The sequence below is a fragment of the Apostichopus japonicus genome, chromosome 7 (genome assembly GCF_037975245.1).
Source record: "Apostichopus japonicus isolate 1M-3 chromosome 7, ASM3797524v1, whole genome shotgun sequence".
Taxonomy (NCBI): domain Eukaryota; kingdom Metazoa; phylum Echinodermata; class Holothuroidea; order Aspidochirotida; family Stichopodidae; genus Apostichopus; species Apostichopus japonicus.
The window spans coordinates 17184660-17205919 of record NC_092567.1 but is presented as its reverse complement, the minus strand read 5'-3'; the positions used below and the strand labels follow the sequence as shown (position 1 = coordinate 17205919).

Genomic DNA, 21260 nt, shown 5'->3' with positions numbered 1-21260 from the left:
TTACAAGTTTAACGAAAATGACAGCCTATACATGGATACCCAAATGTACAGTACGGTAGGATAGGCACATATGCTATGAAAGCGATAAAACGCTCGTGTAATCTCAGGTTCAGTTAGTACCTAAGTGGCAGGAAACCTTATGATGTAGAACAGCCAGCGCGGTTGGTAAGTGTTAATACAGTCTTAAATTCAGAAAATTATGAAAGAGTATGGATGTGTCAATAATACTAGCAATGTCGATGGATTGTCTAAAGTGGATGTATGTGTGCGTGCATAGAGAACATTATAAAAAAGTAACAACATTTATCAAATTCTCTGATAACACAAGTCATTGCAATAAAAAGCGCATAGAAACCACTGTCATTATTCCTGACCAATAACTACTATAGAGTGTGTAGAATAGTTCTATGTAGTGGACCACAAAAATGCAGAATAGTTCTATGTAGTGGACCACAAAAATGCAGAAAAGTTCTATGAAGGGTACCATAAAACTGAGGGTGAAATTGTGTTACGTTCTGTGTTGTCAGTGCATTGATGTCTCAATAAAATAACTGTGTTATGTTATGGACTTAGCAACGTGAATATACAGAACATTCAAAGTTTGCAAAGGACATAAATCCCGTAGCTTTCAGTTAACTTGTACAATGTAGTCAAGAATAATGAACAAGTACAACAAGCAATTAGACAGAAATACATATATCTGTAAGTGCCAAAATAAAATTCCTTGTGCCACTGAAGCCGTTTATACAGAAACGATATTGTAAAACGGTCGAACTTCTTCAAAGTTTTGACGAGTGGGTGGGCAATGACGAATGATTGCAATATCTTCATGTGAGAGCGTTTGCCGTTACTATGCATTATCCCGCGCATGATTATTCCATGAACTGCCGTGTACTTTGTGATGATGGATATCATACACGGACAACACTAACACAGATCGACTCTCACATCGTATGTGTGTACGGTTGCCACACATATGCGGGTGAAAATTGTATGCAAATAAACAGACTCTATGAAAGTAGGTGTGGTTTCTAATGGGTTTTATTGTACACGCATTGGTGTGAACAAACATTGCTGGTTTGGTTCTCACAAGATTAAAACATTCAACGAGTATCATCATAGCCTTCCTTATTTCTATAGTTTATAGCTGGTGTAATAACGTGCTAACTTCTACACACCCTCGAGAAAGTAAGTTCTATTTTCTATATTTACTAAGAATTAGGCATATGTGTCATATTATTTTTTTAACTAGCTGTGTAAGTCGAATACCAAGTTTCAACTACTTTGTCGAATCTACAACCACTGTGGCTTACGGCAGTATCTTTTTTTTGTATATCTTATATTACCCTGGACCTATACAACCACAGTGCCGTTCAGAACCAAATGTATATGTCTTTTTTTTCAACAGCTGCATGATATCTAGGCTGTATATTGTGTCTAAGGTTTGTGTGTGGATATATGATTGGTTGCATTCACTGTTAAAACAGTACAGTCTTATTCGTGAACCACCATGTACTGTGATGACCGCCTGCAGAAGGGAAAAGGGAGCGTTCTCCATATAACCGTGCACTGTTTTTCCTGAACGTTACACCATTTCCTTCATACAACCCTTGCATTCAGTTTCTCAAAACAGTTTCTTTTGCCGCGTGGTCGATATTTGAATATATATATATATATATATATATATATATATATATATATATATATATATATATATATATATATATATTTATAGATATATTATATATTTATTGTACGTATATAGTATAGTTTAACAACACGTACTTTACTTACCAAACCATTGATTTTCCCACAAATTTAGTAGGCAGGTGCAAGGTAGTTCCACATCCACATTATTTGAATGATATATTTTTATGTCACATGTCACATAATGGGTGAGAAAGGCCTTCTGTGTAAACATTCTCGTTCAGATTAAACAAAGGCCTATTTATATTATTGGGTTACCGAGATCGATACCAAACACGATGAAGAAATCGAGAGACAGATGATAAATAATACATTTCATGATATCGAAATGCGCATGTCTCTACTCACTACCCTCATTTCATTGCTAATAATTTGTATGAACGATGTCACGTCGCTCGAATCAAATATGTCTCAATCAGGAAATTGTAACGTTCACTTCAACATTTGTGGACGTACATTAAAGAATTTGTGTATATCACACATTGGCATTTTCTGTTGTAATAAAGGAGAACCAAACCCATGCATTAACGTATGTGAACTTGAAAGAGATACTTGTGGTGAACAATTCCCGCAAATAGAAAAGTATTATTTGTGCGACATGGCAGTATTGTGGTTTCTTAACACTATAGAGGCACCGGTGCGCGATTTCTCTTTCTTGTCATTTGATTTTTTGTTGTTGTTGTACGTGTTAGTACATTCTTTGCTAACGATCTTCATAAAAAGTAGTTATTTCTAATTTTATGCTTGTTACATTTCCTGACAATAACTTTAATAGCAATACTGTGGTGCACAGACAAAACGAAGCCCCAAACCCCACCGTGGCATTGTAATTACATTCCGCTGATATCGACTTCCTTTCAGAAATGTATTGTAGCTTTAAATTCGCTGAAGCAGTACAAAACATTTCTGAGAAAACTGCAGTTTAAGTCTACAGGACTCCCACCAGGAATAAGAATACTTCCAGAAAAATCTACTTCCTTATGGTAACGTGTGCTTGTGCATTAAAGTTGCTATGAGAGAACAAGTCACATCTCCAAATAACAAGGTTAGTTTGGATTGATTTTCCTTAAAATTAGATTCCAGCAAAATTGGACACTTGTTTACAAGTTTACACTTTGAAAGGCAGTTTGCCATTGCGTGCAACAGGGAACTTGACCACGTGTGCTCTTGACTTGTATACAGAGATAGTGACTGCTGTATTGCAAGATGAGCATGGTGTGAGTCGCTTAGACTTGACATTTGCTAACAAATGACCGTAAAACTATTTTAAAGCCACTATTTTCCTTGAAGAGATTAAATCAGATCTTCATCCTAAGAAATCACCTCATGCCATTTGAAATAAATCCTCTCTATTATTTTACCCATAGGTACTTCGACAGTTGCACAGTTGTGATACATGCTTATATTAATATGAATTTGACCTGGCCCTGACTGTGACACTAAAATTGACAAATTGTATCATACAGTGACAACCCTGAAGGACACAGAATGCTACTTGGAAGTAGTAAACAACTAGTTAAAATGATAACATGTTAATTGGAAGATTAACATGTTTTGCACTGCAGACATATACATGAAGCTGTTGTTTCATAGCAAATGCACCAAAAAATAGTCAAATATTAACATATTAATAACTGGAATCTACAGTCGACGTTCAACGCGGCATGATCGAGTTCTTGGCAATTATATCATCTTTGAAGATACCAACATTTTCCTTTACTAGATTTCTGTTTCTGTTTGCCATTTTGTATCTGGTGTTCCTGGCTCACAAAAAAATAAATGTTTGGTGATTTCACTGTGTAAGGACCGTATTAACTGCGATGCTTTCACAATTCAGGGAGTTTTTAACCGCTCTGCCAACTAACTTACATAAAGATGGAATCTATAAACACAATTCTTTATGAAATCGGAGAAAATTCTCTCTCTTGTCCAATTTGCATTCAACTTTTGAAAGAACCCAAATTTTTACCATGTCTTCATCGATATTGTAGTAGCTGTTTAGAATCCTACATTAAACAACAGAAAGGACAACTACAATGTGCTGTATGTCGAGAGTTCTTCACGGTACCTTCCGAAGGATTTAAAACAGATTACTTCATTAAAAGCTTAGTTGAGCATGTTACATTTGAAAAACCTGAGATTGATATCGATTTACATAACTGTGTCAGATGTCAAAAACATCGAACAGCAGTAGCCTATTGTTTTGATCGGAAGGGATACCTTTGTGAAAACCTGCTACTATTCTCATGTCAAGGTGAGGAACAGCCCAGGCAGTTGCTCAAGCTTTGCTGGTTTGAAAGAAATTATTCAAGAGGTGCAGATGAAGAGTGAATGTTTTACATTTTCATATGCGTCCGCCATAAACAAAGTTGATATTTTAGCAGTAGAAGAAAGAAAACGCCTTGCTAACAAATCTAGAGCATTAACATTTTGCAAGAAGTATATTGTAAAGATGCCTGGAAAGAGAACAGTCTTTGAAAGAGTTGATGTACTGGTTAAGAATTACATGGAAACAACACTGGAGAAGTTGAAATGTCAAGTAAGATTGATAGAAGACGATGTTGAAATATATAACCATAAACTCTGTCGCACTGGAAGAATCATTAAAAAACTTGAAGAAAACTTAAAAAGCGTAATATTGTGGACAGTTTGGAATATGATGAACTGGAATCAGGTGGATGTCCTAAACGAATTACAAGAAGTCAGGAGGGTAGGTGGACGGAATAAAAAATTTCTTATGGAACTGATTAGAGAATTGCAGATAAAATACGAAGTGTTCATTACCTATTTGCGTAAACAACAGTCGAGCACAAAAAAGGAGGTCACGAAACTTGCCAAAATTTCCACAAAGCTTAGAGCGAGGTATGACGAATTGACCAAACGTTCATCCAACATTCTCGAATCTTGGAACAATTGGATGGCCGTAAAGCATATTCCTGATGTATGTGCGTCGATCGATCACTTGGAAGAGGATATAAAGGACACATTTGTAAAATTGGAATTCGGTGTTTTATGTAACATCAAAGGTCTAGAGATTCCAACTTACAACAGTGTAAACAAACACGAATTGATTAGTAATATGTGCGACAGGTATGAACGAGAAAGAAATCGAGCAGTGATATGTTGTGTTTTGTGGATTTGTTTCATGATTTTCATTTATTGTGTTCGTTAAAAGTACTTTCTGTGAAGTTTTTGTGAAGCTAATGATGCATAAATATGAATAATCAATGACCATCAAAATATCATATCTTAGCCTACAAACTTCTTTGGCCAGACGTTGGTGGTTTCTTCCTAAACAGAGATGTAAAAGATAGCAGCCTTTTTAATTTTTTTATTACACCTTTAATATTTGACAGAACGTTAAGAATTGAGTGATTTCAAATTTCTTGTTTTATTGTATTTTACGGTAATCGTATGTTCACATGAACATTACCAGGGTAGGTTTTCCTTCCATACTATTCACACACGCATGTTGTTTAATATTCGTAAACCCATGCCTGAACATGCATACCACTTGCGTCTGTTTGGAGAACCGTGGATATGATTATAAAAGTAGTATCGATTCAAATGATTCTCGGTAAGACATACATCAAGGCATTGCTTTCGAATAAGTCTAGACTCTTACTTCCTTACTGACTCCTGCAACATACCTTGGTAATATGGCTTTGATGCTAAACATTGTCGCATTGTGTAGTGTAATGAACAAAACAGAGGTATCACATTCGTTTCCGGTTGTCGTATCCAGGAAGGGCTCTAAGTACGCTACACGTGTTGGCGAATCTTCCGAAGGCCAGCAAACGACCTTATAAGAAAGCGACTTTCGTTACGGAAGTTAAACAAGTAGTGACATTCCAAGACTGTGAGTTATTTCCGGATAGTTTACTTGGAAATCTTCCGGAAATATAGTGAGAAAAGTCAATCATTAATGTCAAAAGAAGGGTAGGTAAATCCCGATAGGATCAGTTATGGGAGATAAGAAAGATTGTCTTAGAGTAAGGGATACTTGGCTTGTTGCATTGTGTTGTCTTTGACCTTTCTATATCTGTAGGTGAATAAATCCTGGTTCTATCCTTAATCTACTCATTTCTCGCTCCGTTATTGTCTGAGTCTGCCCGCGCTGCATTTCGGTATTCCACATATATTTCTTTCGGAGATTCGAGACGTCACGGAACAGTAGCAACAAATGTCTCCTCCAATTAATTTTTCTCTGAGTTCCCGAATTCCTGGTTTGACCTATGGTTGTCCATACAGTAAGTAAACATGACAATAGGATATTTCAAAGAAGATTGATACCATTTACAACACTTTATTTTCTTCTTAACAGAGAGAAATCTAAGCTTCAGTAACCATACCCTCTCTAAAGATGGAATCTCTAACCACAGTTCTTGATGAAATCGAAGAAAAGTTGCTGTCTTGTCCAATTTGCATTCAACCTTTGAAAGAACCCAAGGTGTTACCATGTCTTCATAGATATTGTAGTGACTGTTTAGAATCGTATATTAAACAACGACAAGGAGAACTAGAATGCGCTGTATGTCGGGATTTTTTCACAATCCCACCAGAAGGATTTAAAACAGATTATGCAGTTAAAAATTTTGTCGAGGACGTACATAGAAAGAGAAGTGAGATTACTGACGTTGTTAAACGTGATTACATTGGTTGCGTAAACCATAGTTTTGAAAGGAACGGACACCTCTGCCAAGCTTGCTATATGTGGCATCAAAACAAGAGTGTAACCAAAGAACCACCACTGAGAGAGATTAGTCTCAAGGTAAATGGTATAACCCATGTCCAGCATGTTGCATCTGACTGCGTTATAAACGACATTCGAATTCTTGCTGAAAAGGAAAGGATGATACTAAAAAAGAAACTGAGAGTATCGATCGAAAAAAGGAAATCATTTAACAATATGTCATTTGTGGATGAATTAATAAAGGGAAATGATGCATACAAGAAAATATTGTGCTACCAATATGCATGCTTACGACTAAAGATACAAGATGAAATTGTCAAATTTGACGTAGCTCTAGAGGAACTTGAAACGGTTATCGCTGAATTTCGTCACTATGCTTATCCAAGAACTGACATATCATATGTGATGATGAATGTTTTGTTCGTTTACCTAGAAGTGAATATGCAACTAGGCCTCAAGAATAAGGATGAACTCGTTAAAAAGCTTAGGGCTTTACAAGATACATACAAGGAATGTGAGAAACGTGTGGAACAGAACCAGGAGCATGAAATTTTGAATGATCTACGCGCAAGAGCTTACGAAGTAATCAAGAGATACAACGAACTTGAAAGATCAGCATCAGAAATCATTAAGTCTAAAAACGACTGGTCAGTTGTAGAGGATTTTCCTGATGTATGTAAGTCATTGGACAACTTGGATGAGGACATGGGAAAGATATGCATCAAGATACAGAACGAAATACTACTTAAATTCAAGATTTATCATTTAGGGACTTACCGCAGTGAAAATCAGATTAAATTGGTCACTGATAGTCTCGCAGAATATCATCGGACGGTTCTACCTCCAATATACAAAAAACCATTAAGTTGGGAGATGACATTTTTGATAGCCTTTTTGTTCGTTGTTTGGAAGTTGATGAAGTTTTTTAGGTTGTAGATTTTAAGTAATATTTCACACTCTCAATTCCTGCCTACCATGAAACATAATTCACCCCCTACTTTAAACTGGTACACGTTCTATGATCGTATGGTATACCTTTTAGCAAACAGCACGACAACTCCTCGATTTGTCAATAAATATCGTGTGTCACATTTACATCAAGCCTAGATTTGAAAGGAGACACAAGCCCTACCATCATTATTAGTCTATATGTTTCAGCGATAACTGTCATGAATAACGCCCTAACACAGCTAAAAAACCTCTCTATTCCATTTGGGAGTTACCTGTGACTAAATGTTTCTTCTCACCCAATGCAGAAGACTTGATCAATAGTCATCCTGCTTTCGTGTTTGCTGTAATTATTACAAGATCGGTTTTGAATAATGTTGATTTGTAAAATGTTGAACGTTTAATATGAACTTATCGGTTTCAGTGTCAACACTAATGAAATTCTAGCTTGAAAAATGCAATGAAAAGGCAAAGAGAAAGTAAAAGGTTTCAGGTCCTAGTGGCACTTGGCACCACCTATTTACAAAATGGCAGCTTCCAGAAACTACTTTTGGTTTCGATGATAATCGTAACCTATGCATTCATGATGACGTATGAGTGTGTGTGCGTTTGTGACGACCAGTCGTAAACACGATATCTATATTTGGTGTGTAGAAGTACCACACTGAGTACAAGAAGCCTGGTGTAGTTCAACGTTCATTTGGGTTCATCAGAGGTCACATTTTGAAAACCTTGTTAACATGATATCTCAATATTAGAAGCTTGGGCAGATCTCATACTTGTTATGAAGGTGCATAGCATTGAGTAACAAGAAGCGTAGTGTTTTTTGTGGATTTCAATGGTCATTTGGGGTCACAAGGAGTCAAATTGTGAAAAACTTGTAAACACGATTTCTCAAGAAGGTCAGCATGGGCAGATCTCATATTTAATATGTATATGAACCATGTTGAGTACAAGAAGCATATATATTTTGGTGGAGGTCAAAGTTCATTTGAAGCCAACAAACGCCAAACATTGTTGCATTCTGTTTATACTCAATTATCGTCCAGACAGAACCAGATTTTTCTTTTTCATGCCATCTTTGGGAGGTTATGTAAGTGAAACAATAAAAATTTTAATGGGAATAAGAAGTATGTTATTAATATGGTTTTAAGTCATCATGAAAACATTTTGATGATGCTGTAATAATGTTATGACATACTGACAAAAATCAGCGATATTTTGATCAAATGAAAGGTTTTCCCCTGCAGGTAGCTGTGTTGAATTGAAATGAACGGAGTTTTGCTACATATTTTCCATTTTTTACGCTTTTTCGATGCCTTCCTCTAATCGTTCTCAAAACATTTTTACATTTGTGGAAACTATTTTATAAAAAAATGTTAAATAAAATGTTATAAATAACTTTTATAATAACATTTTTTAAAACATTTCTACGCCCTTCTCAAAATGTTATAAAAACGTTATGTGTTTCCTAGAAATGACATTTCCGTTGCGGAAAGTAAGTTAAGTGTTTGGTAGGATGTATTTTAACCAGCAATATCGGTCTCGTAATGCCTTATGTTTAGTATATGATTAATCTCAACTTTATATAATCATTTTATCTTAAGTTCAAAGACATTGAAGTAAAAACTTCAGAGATTGTCATACTCTTTGATTTAGCTTGATTGTACAATTTCAACTGCATTGAGACTGTACATGGTCCTTATTTCAGGTTTCCTTAAAACGAGCAGTCTTCTCACGTCTTGGGGTTTGCTTTATCTTTAAATGTATTCGTCTTGTCGTGAAGTCGGCAAAACTATCTCCTTTTTAAAATTTCATTCCGAAGCGCTTTGCATATCAATAAACCTAATTGCAAAGAAACATGTGTCCTTCGATTTGGTTTTACAGTTCATTTCAGCTGATTTATTCTCTTTATATCTTCCTAAGAGATGAAAGAGAATTGAATACAATGAAATATAGCTTCCATACAAACATCGAGTAATATATCGAATAGGTTACTGTTCAGAAAAGTGTTTATGCCAAAAGTAGAAAAGAGGAGAAGAGAACGTTATTATACGCCACGACAACAAACGGCAATAACCTCTCGGTACAACGTATGAAAGCCAACACCAGAAAAAAAACCTTAAAACTGACATAATATTTAGCACTAAAAGTGGCGAGAGTATTGATGCCCATTTTCATAAGTTTATAAATGTTTATACTTTCACTGTCGAAACATTCAAGCAAACAGCCTGATTCGTGGTCCAATTAGTTTAACTTCATTACATAACGTGCAAATTCTTGCCTTGAAAATACATGTTTCCATGTTGGCCGTTCAGTTTGGGAGATCTGCGTTTACTAAGACGGAAACAAGAAAGATTTTACCTGGCTTTATGGAAGCGATTGGTTTTTGTTTTAACTGTAATACCTTCTTACATATCCTATAAGGTTTACACTGAGAGTTGTTATTGACTTGAGCATGTATGATTTAATCTGAAACAAACGTCCTTTGTCAGCCAGTTTGTACTAACAGTATATGGCCACTGCAATTGTTATGAATCTTATTTGGATAGATGGGGTTATTCCAAATTATGGGCATGCCTGTTTCCTTAGGGTTTCTTTCAATCCGGCTTATCTATGTTGATTTGAAGGTTAGCTTTATCTTAGTAATGTATACATCATACCTGCAAGGCATATATTATCATTACTGTTAATCAATTTTACCTTAGTATTCAATAACTCTGCTCTCGGTAAGCCTGGCAATATTTTACCTTTCAAGCTTGGCCTAAAGTCATTCAATTGTTTCCTTACTTAAGAAACATGTTTGCAAAAGTTTTACGTGGAAAACTTACTAATCTCTCTAACATACAGTAAAACTTGATAAAAAGTTGGAGCTGCAGTAAATCAAGTAGCATCGTTTCAACTGCCAAAGACTGAGTAAGTAGACTGAAGAGAGCTAGCTTATTGTTATAAGAATTAAAAGCATCATCGAGGTATGTATCATAATATAGAATCGATAGTTTTTATCATCAAAAAAGGTAAATATACATACAAGTGTCACAGTAGACTTGAACATCGTTAAGAGTCCATTTCACGTCTGGCTCGTTCTCAGCTAAGTCAAATGCATTCCATTTAAAGTATGGCCTATTTAAAGCAAATTATAAATTAGTATTAAGTATAATTACAACTGATGAAAAATATCACAAAAGGTGCAATCATCGTCGCACTTTTCGTACCAATGTTATGCTATTATGCATATATTTCTTTCACGTGCATGAGTCAAATGAAAGAATGGGTGTAATGTTTTATTTATATATTCTTTGTATTATTTCATTATGTTTATTAAATATTTAAAAAAAACTCATCAGTCAAAGAGGGAAAGAACTGACAAAGAACATTTTACAAAAATAATGGACAGAAGGTCACACCTCTACAGATCAAATCAGTTTTCCCCAAACTATACTGGAAAGGTAAACATTGCTGGAAATTAATATTAAAATTCAACAAAGATGTTCCCACTCCTTGTTTTGTACCTTAGCATAGCACTCTTCAATGTGTGGATATGCATAACAGTGGTTGAACCCCAAAGAACCTCTAGTAATCTCCAGTGTGATTAATTTCAGCAATACTGATGAAATATATCATTTACTTTAGCTTTTTCAGTGGATGCAGATTTTTGGTTGTTAATTTTCCAAACTTCAAAGTAATAAATAAAAAGAGAATACATCTTGTTACACTTTGACACTCGCAAAATAAAGGTTCACGAGTTTATCAAAGAACTTGATTCAATTATTAGCAACCGGACATTTTCATAGTGATATAGCAAACAGCTAAAAATAACCTTTCACATGCAACTTTCAAACACTTTGTCAATCAATCAATCAGTACTTATATAGCGCTGATATCGTGGAACACTTCAAAAGCGCCTTGAAAGAGAAAGGTTTTAAGTTTTTTGTTGAAACTGTACAGTGAGCGGCAGTGTATGAGTTCATGTGGCCTTGTTTCTAATCATATCAAATTTTGTGCAATTACTTCATGCATATATTGTTGGATCCTGTTTGTTCCAATCATGATGCCAATACTACCCCAACACCTCATAACTGCTATATGATAACCGGGTGAAAGATCGTACGCTATCCACTTTCGTTTCAGTGTCATCCGCCGTCAAACAACAGTAGGCCTACACCTTTTCCCTTTGCACGCTACCTCAACTAAACCCACCAACATTTAGGATAATGGTTAGGTTCACTTACCTCAGTATTCTTCGCTTGCTCCGGACAGGAGGTCACATCGATCTTGCCGCTATATATACTCCACGGAACGGTATACTATAGACAGTGAGGGTTGAGGCGCGACACTGGGTAGGCCTAGCTCTGAGAATACAGACAGCCCTAACGGGCAACGCACAGTTCACCGGCGAAACGTTTCCACTGTCCGCGGATCCAGTAAAAGGTGGTCCTTACAATAATACGCGAGCTAAATCTTTGCGAGCACGATAGAACGATATAATAATTAAACTAGATAATCAAACGTACTACTAAGCTGGCTACCTCGCGTGCAAGTATCAATAAGTCATAACAACTGGCAGCGCGCGCCTAACTCAACTGCAAGATTCAAACCTTGGAAACCAAAACTTTCCCAGGGTAAACGGTGGCGATGACTAGAAAATAGTGTTCCTCTGAATAAACAGGTGATATAATATGAACATAAGCGTTAACTCCGGCAAAAGTGTATCGCGTAGAAAGTCCTCTGAGAATTGTGAGTTTTTTCGGCAAAGCGTACATGTGTATAGAGACTTCAAGACGGAGATGACAAAACACCATGGATGTGTGTGCTCTACTGATCTATTTTCGCCTCTTGAATCTTCACAAGCCGACAGTAGAACAGGAATGTGTGACTACACATCCCTGAAAGTAAGCCCATTAGGCCTACTTAGTATAGGCTTATACAGATTACACTTATCATTATCTTTAACATAGAGTTAGAATATCTTAAGGATTCCAATAGGATAAGATTTACTGTACAAAGAATACTAAATAACTCTTATAGGCTTACTTAGGAGTACATGCAGTGTTATTCCAAGAAGTGATTCCTACACATGTATATGAAAAAAAAACACACTTGCTGCATATGCACTACCAAAACTATAGCTAGCTGCAATGATAGCGCTAGCAAACAACACCACCTCCTACATACTATATACAACCAACGTTCCCGAGGCGTGCAGCCTCATGGAATGCGAAAACTTTTCATGCAAATGAGCAGTCCGTTAGAAGGAAATATCTTAGTGCTTTGGAACGCGAATGGGGTAAAATGAATCGCTACAAACTATCTGTTCGGTAACGACAATATATTGAAGTTTATATATATTTGAGACTGATTATCAACGGCGAAAGTATATAGAAGAGAATCAACGTTCAGTATTCGCATTTTCATATACCAATAGCTCGATAATGATGGTTGTATTATGATGATTTTGATGATAATGGCCGACTCTGATGAGATCGTATGATAACTACTGTAGATATAACCAAATAGCAAAATAATTAAATCCGAGCTTTCAATCAAGTGTGTCTATTGACTTGGCAAACTTAATTAAGTTGCATACGGAAGGCACTTGCAGATGCTAGTGTCAGTATGTCTTCTAAAAGAATGGACCATTTGACAAGTGTCTGCCAGGGAGTGGCAAAATAACATAAATTCTGCTGGTTATTGTGAAAGTACATCGATTCACTCAGATGCTCATATGGTATCTATTTTTTTTCTGATCTTATTTGATACTATTGATCCAATCGTTTCCTGGTAGTTGCAATTAAATGATTACGATATTTCCAACCAGCATACGTATTTAAAAATCAGAACTATAATGAACATGAACATTTGTTAACAGAGTACAGTACAAGGGAAATTTCAACTTAATCCGACATGTTATTATGTATAACATTGACATCAAGGGGAGGAATAGTGAATTTGTTTGAGCTCACAAACAAAGTATTGCCTCATCCCTTCCAATCGTTACACAACTACAGCAGTCTATTAAGCAAACAGAAGTATTTCGTTTTAAATAGCATCTTTTCGTATCGATTCATAAAACACCTGGATATTGATAGTAAAAAACACAAATCATTTATTTTATCGAAGCTCTCTCTTTTCTTATCTATTTCCAGCCTCATCAACAGCAGCCTGCTTATACATTTGTCTATTTATAAGAGTGATTTTCTATCGTGTTTTGCTTGAAGTTTCAGCGATGTTGTAACATTATGAATTTAAGCACATTTGTATGTAAGTTCACTGCTGGTGCATATATCACAATTGATCGATCACATCGTAACAAAATCTGAGTAATTTTTTATATTTGTAAATGCAACCGACAACAATAAACTTATGAAGGAAAGGGGTATCATATGACTGATATTATTCGAAACAATAAGCATTTGGAACATAGTTCACTCATTTTCTGCAATATACAATAGAGGCTGCAAATTACAGAAGAGAAATACCTCCAACTAGAAAATGTACTATAGATACTAACGTAGTGCGAATTGATCTAACAAGGACTTTAATGGAAATATGTAGTTAACTACTGAGTTGTGAATAATCGATTCCTTCATTCTCCTTCTTTTATTATGGGATAAGTTGTTGGGATATCGAGAACAATCGTCGAATTTAGAGATAAAGAACTTACAATAATACCAGAATTTAGAAGATAAAGATGTTTTTACACGTTAACTATACAGCATTGCATTTGATGTATATTTATCTACATTAACATTATAAGACTCTATATATTTGTTTTATTTCATTTCGTTCCTATGCTCCTTTTATATTTTACTATCCCACAGGTTTTTGTTTGTTTTGTTTTCATTTTAAGTGTTATATCTACTGTTGTTTTATTCTTCCGCTTCTCTTGTTGTCTGTATTTCTGCTAGCTGCTCTTTTACAGCCTTTCATTTGCTTCTTTTATTTGTTAATCTGCCTGTCTTAAATTTTCTTTTCTTTGGTATTTACGACAATTCCTTTTATTTGTCTTTCCCTCGGGGAAGATAAGCTCTGGCTAACCGAGTCACCCTCAATTAAATAAACTTTTAACTAAATATGGTTGACCTATGTTACTACCTTGACTAGGTAAACCCCACCTTACTCCAGGAGATGCACCATATTGGTGGTCATTGATATCATATGGTTGATTGATGTTACTATCTTGACTAGGTAAACCCTACCTTACTCCAGGAGATGCATCATGTTGGTGGTCAATGATATCATATGGTTGATTGATGTTACTATCTTGACTAGGTAACCCCGACCTTAACTGTAGGAGATGCACCATATTGGTAGTCAATGAAACCATCCTGGCAGATGTTCCTGTCCTACCATTTTCTCGCTCTAATATCTTTGAAATGTGACATATAATTATGGAATGTTTGCTTACCTTTCAATGTTCTCTTTATTTTGAATTTCGTCAAAAAGGAACATAGTTTTGGTAGAAATATTACTCTTCTTTGTAGATAATATTTAAACATAAAAAAAGATATTTTCAACTTACACGGCCACGAAACCAGTCACGACTCTGCTGTGGCTAGAACGTATTGACTTTCATGAATTATCACCGAATTTCCAAAAAACGAAGTTGTATCTTCGCCATACGAAATGTTCTTAGGATCTGGTTTTCACTTAATGATGCAGAAATTCTCCAGTAATTTTGATAATTGATAAACTTCAGCAACCGGAATATTTAATTTCAGTCTCTCGAAAAAATGCCAACTGTGGATGTTAAGATGATCTATGTAACACAAATTTTCCAGTTTATGAACACCTATATATGTCCCCACCACCCCCCCCCCCAAAAAAAAAGAAGAAGAAAGAAACAAAACAAGGAACTTCTTGGTACTTTGGGGCTTCCAGCACTAGCTCATCTTCGAATAAAGAAAAGATCATGAATGTTTGTCGGAGAGGCTGGCTGGGAAGGCCGGGGGGGGGGGGGGAGGGGTAGTATACGAGTCAGGTACATATTCTTGTGAGCAGCAAACAGTTCATTCACTCAGATATTGTTCTGTACTTTGCGACACCTCAAAGAAGATTCAAAAGGTTTCTCTCGACTGAGCATATTTTCATTTTTATTGAGAAATATCCAATGTTGTACTGTTGATTCACCTACAATACTAAAAAAAAAAAAAAAAACACACAATGACATCCTGTATTTGATTCCCAAAACACAGCACTTCCCTCATCTGCCACAAACCAGTTTTATATTTCATCCTTTTTTCGACTAAAGTCATAATTTAAAAGCAACTTTTCTCGTTAAGATTTCCACTTCCGGTGAACTTTACTGAGCATTACCAAAGTATTACTCAAAAATCAGATTGATATTAATTAAACTAAGACATCCTTCAAAACTTGATCCCCCTCCCCTCTCCTCTAACTAAATGAGAAATTCCAATTCAATCTAGAAAGTTTCTTCGCTGAGATACTTTCACACAATTATCATTAAGTAAAAAAATATATTCCTCTAGTAACTGAAGTGACGTCAACCTTTTTGAACTACATTGTTGTGGGGTACGTGTGGGATCGTAAAAATTGAAACAAACAGTGATGAAAACCAAAAGGCTGTTTTCAAGCCTTGTCTCTCTTTCGTCTACAACAAACAACGCCTGTTTAATAAACCACCGACAAGCTTATATGCCAGCAGGCTCGAATACTGTATTTTAAAGATGGTTGTATATATACACAAAGGATTACTTCACATGGAACTGAATCTGATGATGCACAACTAAATATTGAAACGGGTAAAAACAAAAATACAACCGAGGATAGAAAGGAGAGCCACTGAATTACTCACAAAGGAGAGTATTTGAAGCGGTTACAACAATGGGTTGTTATATCAGGACAAATTTCTTCAATTTGTAAACATATTAACGACTTCTAACAAATTGGAGAGATTGATAACAGCTGACCTACTATTGATCATCTTTCATTAATTTCAATCACAAAAATTGGCAGCTTAAAACATAAAAGAGAAGGTCAAGTAAAATCGAACAAAACGGGAAGTGGTGAAACTATAACGCAAAGCTGACACCGCCCCTAAATAAAAACGAAGTAAATTATATACAAATAATTCCTTTAAAGGTTTCTTTTCTTCAAATACCATCAGAGCAAAGGAAAAAATTTAAAAACCAAAATCTACAAATGTAAAACATCAATTTTCTACATTTTCGTCTCTTAAAAGTCTAGTATGAAGTTGAAGGAATAAAAATGGATGGTATGGACGCTCTAATAAAACGGACAGTTGGGTGAGACATTTAAGTTGATGGATTGTCTTTAGGTATTACGTACACGGGATGGTCGCTATTCACAATCTGTAGGGGAAGTGTTGCTCGTTGTGGTAGACTTACTTATATTGACATTCCAGTCAGTTTTATTGTTTATAACCTACTGAATGCACTCATCGATAAGCAACTGGTTGCCTTCCACTGAATTCCAAGACGGGGGCACATATGTTCAAACATATGATTATGTTTATTACAAGTTTTACCAAGTTTAACGAAAATGTCAGCCTATACCTGGATACCCATATGCACAGTACGGTAGGATAGGCACATGCTATGAAAGCGATAAAACGTTCGTTTAATCTCAGGTTCAGTTAGTATAACTAATTGGCAGGAAACCTTATGATGTAGAACAGCCAGCTCGGTTGGTAAGTCTTAATACGCTATCAGAAAATTATGAAAGAGTATGGATGTGTCTATAATACTATCATAGTTTATGGATTGTCTAAAGTGGATGTATGTGTGCGTGCATACAGAACATTATAAAAAATAAAACAACATTTATCAAATTCTCTGATAACACAACTCATTGCAATACACAACGCATAGAAACCACTGTTATTATTCCTGCCCAATAACTATCTCTAGAGTGTGCAGAATAGTTCTATGTAGTGGACCACAAAAATGCAGAATAGTTCTATGTAGTGGACCACAAAAATGCAGAATCGTTCTATGTAGTGGACCATAAAAATACAGAATCGTTCTAAGTAGTGGACCATAAAACTGAGGGTGAAAAGGTGTTACTTTCTGTTTTGTCAGTGCATTGATGTCACAAGTTAATAACTGTGTTATGAACTTAGTAACCTGAACGTACAAAACATCATTATCTTTCACTGATTATCTGCTAAAAGTGTCTACACAATGAAATCATTTCATATACAATTCATAGTAAGGGACATACAAAAACTGTATTAAGAATAAATTTACAGTTGGACATAACAGCAGTATTAGCTACATCATTAAATCCAAGCCATTTCTCCTGCCCACAATCTCAAAATAACTGAAAATGGGTTAAAGATTTGAAATGTCTAGGAAATAAAAGAATATCTTAAGACAAACAAAAAATGAGGGTAAACAACAAAATGCAATGTGACACCAAAAGTTAATATCGACTGGGATGTCATGCTGTACTGTACCTGGATAATGAACTTCTGGTTAAAAATACTGACAAATAATGGTAATGTTTCTGAGGACTGATGAGGGAGTAATCTTCCCATATGATATAAAATAAAATACTTAAATGGAATAAACAAAGATGAAGGTATGGAGAGCGACTTCATTTCTCCAAGACCTTCGTAAATCAATGTTACGTTATGATTACCATAATTTCAAGGGATTGGGGTGATTTTATTAGAAAATTACTATTCACAAGAATTAAATATGAGAGGAAACCTGAACCAAGTAAAGAAGGAATGTGAAGGGCTATGAATAAATAGCCTTGTTCATTAACCAAAAGCTCAGTTTTAACATTACCATACCATTAAAAATTATCATCAATAAAATAAAGATAAATTTAAAACTTTAATAACAAGATTGATAAAAATTGTTGGCACTGATTTCCTGAAAGATCTTGTGCAATCCTGAACAACAGTTTTTGGATTTGAGTTGAGTAGCAAAGAGTCAGAGTACTTTAGTACATTAATCTTAAATTTCATAAGGAATGTTAGTATGTATTCAAAAACAGTTTTACAGAATGCTATGGATACCGATAAACGAGTACTGCTCCTAGCATTTTGTAGTAGTTGGCGACTATTGCTATCCTTTTCAGCAACGAGTGAGAACTGTTTATTTATCAATACTTTATTGACGTAGTGTAGGTGGATACCTGTGTTTTACCATAATGCTGATGCTACATAACTTTGAACGAGCACTTTACTCTTAGCATTGGATAATCATAGATGACAGCTTAGTTAAGTAGTAAAGTGTGCACACTTCTATCTACATGAAGTCATTGTTTTGCTGAAAATGCAATGCAGCAATGATTGATGAAACTGAATAGCAATTGTGAGCACTGCTAAGTACTGCTCTTCTCAGTACTGGTTCAATGTTTACATAACTTCACCTATCTTATCATTTTAGTATGGGCAGGGGATGGGTACAGACCTAGGTGATCCCGCCCCTCAATCAGTCACTACAATTAACTGATGCTAAGTACTAATCAATAAGTAAATACTACTCATAGCAATAACTGTTCTGAACAGTTTCAAGAAACAACAACTAAACCCTTTCCTTACTTTAGCATAAAACAAAATAATTACAAGTTACGAAATAGTCAACCTGGGGGGGGGGGGGGATGGGTCCAGACTTTGGTGATCCAGCCCCTCAATCAGGCACTGCAATTATCTGATGCTAAGTACTAATCAATAAGTAAATACTCCTCATAGCAATTACTGTTCTGAACAGTTTCAAGAAACAACAACTAATCACTTTCCTTACTTAAGCATAAAACAAAATAATTACAAATTACGAAATAGTCAACCTCGTATAACATGATTTGGGAATGATTTTAAGACAAGACGATTTGGTATTTGTTATCTGTAAGGCTGATTGTACTGACCTATCAAAGTACACATCAGTACTGATTAGAGCAACTTGATTTCAAACCAATACAAAAGATAAAAATTAGTTTAAAAAAAAATTTGCATAAAATTTGAAAGCTATCTCAAAGATAAAATTGTGTAATATAGATCAATTTCTAATTAAAAAAAAATAAAACAATAAAGAAAAAAAAAAAAACGAGGATATGAATATAGATTATTTACATCAGTATTTACAAAAAAATATCTCCCCTGCCATATTTTTATTCAGGATATTCAAAATCTTTTTGGACAAATTTTAAGTATTTAAGACACAATTTGTAATTATGTAGATATTACAATAGTACAATGATACAACTTTAATTACAACCCATTCTCCACCCCTTATCACCTCCTGATGCACCCCTCCACTTCCTCTTGCCCCTCCCAAAGACAGTAAGGAACATAAAGTGTAATAGAATAAATTTTTTACATGATAAAATATCCAATAAATCTAACAAATTGCCCACCAAATAAAAGCCTTTTTCAAGTCTTATCCTTTTTGTCTCCTTTCCATTTTAGCTACTACTGATGATGATACCTGTAAATTTCACCCTAATCCTGTGCCCCCATTTTTTACCAACAAAAGTACTCGACTACCGTTGCTCAAGACAGTCTGCTGGCTTGACGAGTTTCCTCAAAACCCCAACAAACATTTGCATCCTGTTTTCTATAATACAAAATTCTGCTTCTTACAATCTAAGCAAATCATACAAGTTTTTCTTTCCCACTTATACAGCAATTTTTTTTTTACTAAAGCACCAAGTTTGTTCTAGAAAACAAAAGAGTGCAATTCTATCTACTTGTGACGACTAAGAAATTGGAGACGTATTTGGTACCATTCCGGTGCAAAGAAAGAAAAATCTTGTTTTAATTCTTCTTCTTCTTTTTTTTTCTCTTTTTTTTTCTAATTGTACTGGTAAGGCAGTGTACAAGATTGAAGGCATTTGTTGTAAAGGCAGACACTTAGTAGTAGTAGTATACAATAACCCTGAAACACTTACGAACCCGGAAAAGATCAAATTCTTTCGTCTTTTTATTTTTCTTCTTCTCTGTTTTACCACGTTTTTAAAAGCCATGGCACAGAACCGTATGACTTCCAAAAAATGTTAAAAGGGAAGTACAGAGACAGAGTTTAATTTACATTCAAGTTGCAGAGAGAAAGGGGGTGGGGGGGGGGGGCCAAACTATTTGACATGCCCAGTTCACGTTACAAAACATTGTCGATAGATCGTATCTGATGATCTGATGACAGATTACTTTCACCAAAGAATTTATAATGCAGCAGAACATGTTCGACTGCATATCACGCTATTGAACGGCAGAAGCGATATGATCCCCCGCATACTCCCTACGTTTAAAGGCAATTGAAACCATTATCCTCTCAAAGCCCCTTTGCAGTCGTCGAAGAACTCTGGTTATTTGGCTGGACATTCCGCCAACTTTCGATAAAACAGAAAGTTGTAATCTTTGAAGTTTGCATCATTTTTACAATCCGAATTCTGCGAAAAGAAAAAAAAAGAAAGAAAAAATGGGAATGATCTGAAAGCTACACTTGTGGTTAACTTTACTACAACCAAACAGTAACAATAAATGAGAGATCATGTAGCCGAGACATTGTTGTTCTTCGGTCTATGTGCAAGCCGAAAACAGAGAGTGAGAGATTTGGATCAATGTTTGCACGAGAGACGCAACAGTACACAAACTTTATTTATGAGTTACCTCGAAGATCCCCTGATTGATACACTTGTGTTTCTACGAGTTGAGATTAATTACTTCATTAATTACAGTGTCTTGCCCACTTGAGGACACAAAGATGCAACCATGACTCCTTCGATCTCATACAACTTCATTGCAGTCTTCACAACCAAAGTTTAACTGTGGTAGAAGATATTAATAATCTATAACAACTCCCCTCCAAGCCCCCATCCCTTCCCCCCCCCCACCCACATTTGTGCTCGTTACCTAAGATGTTTTGATTGATTGCAAATTGAAAATCTGACCTTCACATGAAGAGTACAGTGACCGCTCCCC

General features: G+C 35.4%; 2 protein-coding genes across 7 annotated transcripts in view; one reads left to right on the top strand and one right to left on the bottom strand.

The window, feature by feature from the left end:
* The first annotated feature begins 1055 nt into the window (after positions 1-1055).
* Positions 1056-20301, top strand: LOC139969539 (uncharacterized). 3 transcript variants are annotated; one of them, XM_071974624.1, is made up of 4 exons: positions 1085-1188; positions 2569-2752; positions 3075-4797; positions 6032-20301. In XM_071974624.1, exon 4 carries the CDS (start codon positions 6071-6073, stop codon positions 7334-7336), a length of 1266 nt encoding a protein of 421 aa, XP_071830725.1. In that variant the 5' UTR covers positions 1085-1188; positions 2569-2752; positions 3075-4797; positions 6032-6070; the 3' UTR covers positions 7337-20301. The 3 variants fall into 3 exon arrangements, with proteins under 3 accessions (XP_071830722.1, XP_071830724.1, XP_071830725.1); XM_071974623.1 differs by lacking the exon at positions 2569-2752 and having other exon boundaries at positions 1064-1188; XM_071974621.1 differs by lacking the exons at positions 2569-2752; positions 3075-4797 and having other exon boundaries at positions 1056-1188.
* Positions 15414-21260, bottom strand: part of LOC139969528 (myelin regulatory factor-like) — a 64203-nt gene continuing 58356 nt past the window's right edge. For all 4 annotated transcript variants that reach the window (XM_071974590.1, XM_071974591.1, XM_071974592.1 and 1 more), the window contains one exon: positions 15414-20728. In XM_071974590.1, coding sequence (XP_071830691.1) covers positions 20645-20728 — 84 coding nt within the window. In that variant the 3' untranslated portion in view covers positions 15414-20644. The remainder of the gene's footprint in view (positions 20729-21260) is intronic.